The sequence below is a fragment of the Cibotium barometz genome, chromosome 40, assembly GCF_041138505.1.
Source record: "Cibotium barometz isolate CiBa-2024 chromosome 40, ASM4113850v1, whole genome shotgun sequence".
Taxonomy (NCBI): domain Eukaryota; kingdom Viridiplantae; phylum Streptophyta; class Polypodiopsida; order Cyatheales; family Cibotiaceae; genus Cibotium; species Cibotium barometz.
The window spans coordinates 48,260,721-48,264,820 of record NC_141085.1 but is presented as its reverse complement, the minus strand read 5'-3'; the positions used below and the strand labels follow the sequence as shown (position 1 = coordinate 48,264,820).

At 46.9% G+C, this 4,100-nt stretch overlaps 1 protein-coding gene across 1 annotated transcript; it reads left to right on the top strand.

Moving 5' to 3' along the window:
• The first annotated feature begins 1,199 nt into the window (after nucleotides 1-1,199).
• Nucleotides 1,200-2,405, top strand: LOC147615586 (uncharacterized). The gene has a single exon (XM_086779698.1). It carries the CDS (start codon nucleotides 1,246-1,248, stop codon nucleotides 2,266-2,268), a length of 1,023 nt encoding a protein of 340 aa, XP_086635824.1. The 5' UTR covers nucleotides 1,200-1,245; the 3' UTR covers nucleotides 2,269-2,405.
• Nucleotides 2,406-4,100: the final 1,695 nt, after the last annotated feature.

Here is a 4,100-nt window from a genome sequence, read left to right as displayed (position 1 = left end):
CGCCTTTCAAAAGTTTTGGCTTGAACTTGGCCAAGATCTCCTCCAGCTTGGATAAGATCAATAATAGAGTCACTGCATGAAGTAACCCACTAAGTGCTTGATCTCATTTTGACATATACGGTGCCCCCCCAAACCCAAACCCACTAAGTGACTACTTTTAAAGATGGTCATACGAATGTTTTGATGAAAATGACCATCAACAATCCCGATTGGAGATAATGAGTGGCATAGTTGAATGGTGAGAGAGAAGAGAGGAGGAAAAGAATGAGGTGGTCTACATTGCTTTTTCTTTTTGCGACATTTGTAGTGTGTGTGTGTGTGTGTTTTTCCTTGGTTATGGGGGTTGGTGATGTGTGGTGGTGGCATGCATTCTAGTACAATTGTATTGCATGGCTTTTTAAAAAAGCATGTGGCCTCTTCAGGGTCGTATCAACTTGGTAAACATGGCTACATCTCAGTTGAGCTTCATGTTATTTGGGGGGTTATGCTTTGGATACATTGTCCAAACACCACCAATGCTCATCATGATGCCGCTTACAATGGAGATGTCTCCTTTCTATTAGCACCGTCAAATAATTCTCCGCCCTTCACAAATTCCGGTCCTTGTATAGTGGGTTTTGGTTTCGCCAATGACAGGGAAAAGATCTTGGTCATCATCACGGCGCGTTTAAAGTGCAAACCTCTAAAGTCTGCACGGCCATAGCCACTACTGACAACTAAGCTACTTACGCTGTAGCCATTACACACCCACCTTTATAAGAAAAGGAAAAAAAGAGAAAAAGAAAAAAAAACTCAAACTCTTGCAAGAAGAAACTCTGTGACTTCCGTTGACAATTAATGCAGACTTTATTTTAAATGAACATGATTATATTTTTCAACAACGGGATCTCGATGGGGCCTCTCCCTTGACGACGAGAGGCCGGTGGTGGCCAGCAGGCGATGGCGACGTCCAAAATAATCCACAGTTAGGGAAGGATTAAGGCAGGCGTCAAGGAACGCCTTTTGAATGCGCGCGCGCTTAGTCGCCAACAAAAGTAATCAAGTACACAGTCATGAGAAAATAATCTGAGGAGGAGGAAGATCTTGCAGGTTGGATCCCACGACGTCCAATAGTGCTGAGCGGGGACCCCCAGCTGGACACAACTTACGCGTCGATATTCTTGCGATCAGCGGCAGCAGCTATAAAATGCAGGTGGTGCGCAAGAAGGAGTGCATCATCTCAGCTATCATCAATATATCATTCACATGGCCAGAAAGCAAGCGTTGCTTCTGCTCCTCATGGTGGGGACGTCCCTACTTCTGAGTGAGGCCGCCCGGGAGGAGCCCGTAGACAAGCCAGACGAGACGGGAGCTGGCTACTACGCTGGTGGTGGTGGTGGCCACAGCAAGTCGGGATCCGAAGGGGGAGGATACGACCATGGCGGAGGGTACGGGGGTGGCGGCGCTGGCCAGGGTGGCAGTGGCTATGGCAGTGGTGGAGGCGGCTACGGCTCTGGCGGTAGTGGCTACGGCCAGGGTGGCAGCGGCTATGGCAGTGGTGGAGGCGGCTACGGCTCTGGCGGTAGTGGCTACGGCCAGGGTGGCTCCGGCTACGGTGGTGGTGACAAGGGAGGCGGCTACGGCAGCGGCGGTAGTGGCTATGGCCAGGGTGGCTCCGGTAGTGGCTATGGCCAGGGTGGCTCCGGCTACGGTGGTGGTGACAAGGGAGGCGGCTACGGCAGCGGCGGTAGTGGCTATGGCCAGGGTGGCTCTGGATACGGTGGTGGCGACAAGGGAGGCGGCTACGGCGGGGGCGGCTCTGGCTACGGCGGGGGCGGCTCTGGATATGGTGGTGGCGGAAACGGAGGCGGCCACGGCAACGGCGGCAGTGGCTACGGCACTGGGGGCAGTGGCTACGGTGGGGGCGGTTCCGGCTATGGGGGTGGCGATAAGGGAGGCGGCTACGGCGACGGGGGCAGTGGCTACGGCGGGGGCGGATCCGGCTACGGGGGTGGCGATAAGGGAGGCGGCTACGGCGGGGGCGGCTCCGGCTACGGAGGTGGCGACAAGGGAGGCGGCTACGGCGACAGCGATGGTAATGGTAATGGCGGATCCGGCTATGGTGGTGGCGACCAGGGAGGCGGCTACAACAACGGAGGTCATGGCTACGGTGGTGGCAGCGATAAAGGAGGTGGCTACGGTAGTGGCGGCAAGGGATACGGTGGCTACGGGCACGGAGGTGGTGGGGGTTGGAAAGGAGCTGCCTCTGAAACGGAAGTCGGCCATTGAAGCAAGGTAACGCCGAGGCCCTACGTAGAGTTAGGCTTGCTTGCCTTACTCTGCGCAAGTACTACGATGCAATGCATATACGTCCCAGCTCAAGATCGAGAGCTCTTTATGAAATAAGAATTTGTCATCGTTTTCAAGCTGCCTACGTTATTAACATGCTCATATAAAAAGTGTTGTCATTACGTTCTATTAACACCATAGATAAAAGTAGACTACTACGCTCATTAGTTTGAGTCTCACTGCTCAAAAAAAAAAAAGAGGTAGTTTTTGTTTTTTTTCCAACCCAAAGGCAAAGTTTACCCTTGAACTTAAAAATCAGTAGAAATCATACAAATATCGAGATTTATGAATAAATTCGTCGTGATTTTTGAGTTTTAGTCGAAAAAATTACACTGCAAATTGGGTTATGTGAGCACTGGTTTGAGTCTAAGCAACACTAGCTAAACTAAATTCTAATATTTTAAGGAAATCAATAATAGGAAGAGAGAGAGAGAAAGAGAAAAATAATAATTTCATGGCTTTCAAAATGAGAGAAAATACAATCTACTTGTCCATGTTAAGAATGTGTCATTATTAATGTTAATGCCACTTTTTGAAATATTGTTACTTTTGCACTATTATGTCCAAGTCCCAGGGGGGGTTCGAAATTATGTAACTTTTGTGTCGAAATACATATAACATTAGCAATGGAGAGGTATTTTCAAAATCCTTTGTTGTATGTTTTAAAAGGTTGGTACCCTTCTTGTAGATGTGATGCCGATAAAAAGTATTGTATGTTTCAAAAGATCGGTACCCTTCTTGTAGATGTGATGCTAATAAAAAGTATCTCTTATGAATTTTTCTTTATGGGTTTCAAACCCCTTATATGAATGGACAATTTTTTTGAGACCAAGAATTAAAAATAGTCCTATTGCTAAAACCTTGTGCTATTCTACCATTTTTTTAAATTCGAGATCTATGCATTGTTTACATTTTTCTAAAGATGAACCCTTGGAGATCTATGCGTTGTTTACATTTTGTGAACATTTCTTTATAGCGGTAGCTGTCGCAATTATAACACATGAACCAGCTCAAGATAAAGAGCACTCTATGTAATCAGAATTGTCATCATTTTGCAAGCTTCCATTTGGCTAGTCATACTTTCGCACGTGTTTTCGCATGGTTACATTACAAACATGAGATAAAAGTAATGGCATTAAACTTCAATGCTCTTTCATCCCTAGAAATAAATGAACCTAAAGTAGGTGGTGAGGTTGAGGCCCCAAGTGGGAATAGTAGCTAGGCTACCGAGTCCGAGCCAAGTGGGCTGCTCCATGACCTCTAGGATCCTTGTTTGCGACGACGATGATCTTATGTATGGTACGTGAATTTTTGCTCGACCTTCCTTTTCGACTGGATCGTGTTGTTGTGGATCATGTGGCCATTGACCTTCCAAAGCAGCTCCGCACCGCCAAGTGGGGAGAAGTCGATGGTAATGGCATACCCCAAGAGCTTGGTTGGAAGAAGGCATGAAAATAATTGGCAAGATTTTGGCTAGCTGCTGCAGAGGAGTGGGAAATGAGAGGTGACCAATTCCAGTTCCTAACAAAGAATTGACTACCGTTGAACTAAACTAGTTTTCATTTGACCGAACTCACCAAGAATCTAGTTAGACAATCAGTCAAATGATGGGTAGATTACCCCGATGAGAGATCAAGGATCCTCATTATGAAACTGGGAATTATGGAAAAAGGGGTTTTATGAAACCAATCTCAAACTGGGAATTTTACTTGCATTAGAATATCTGTTTTTTATTTAAAGGACTGTTTTACGCCAGAATGTTGGAGGAAGCA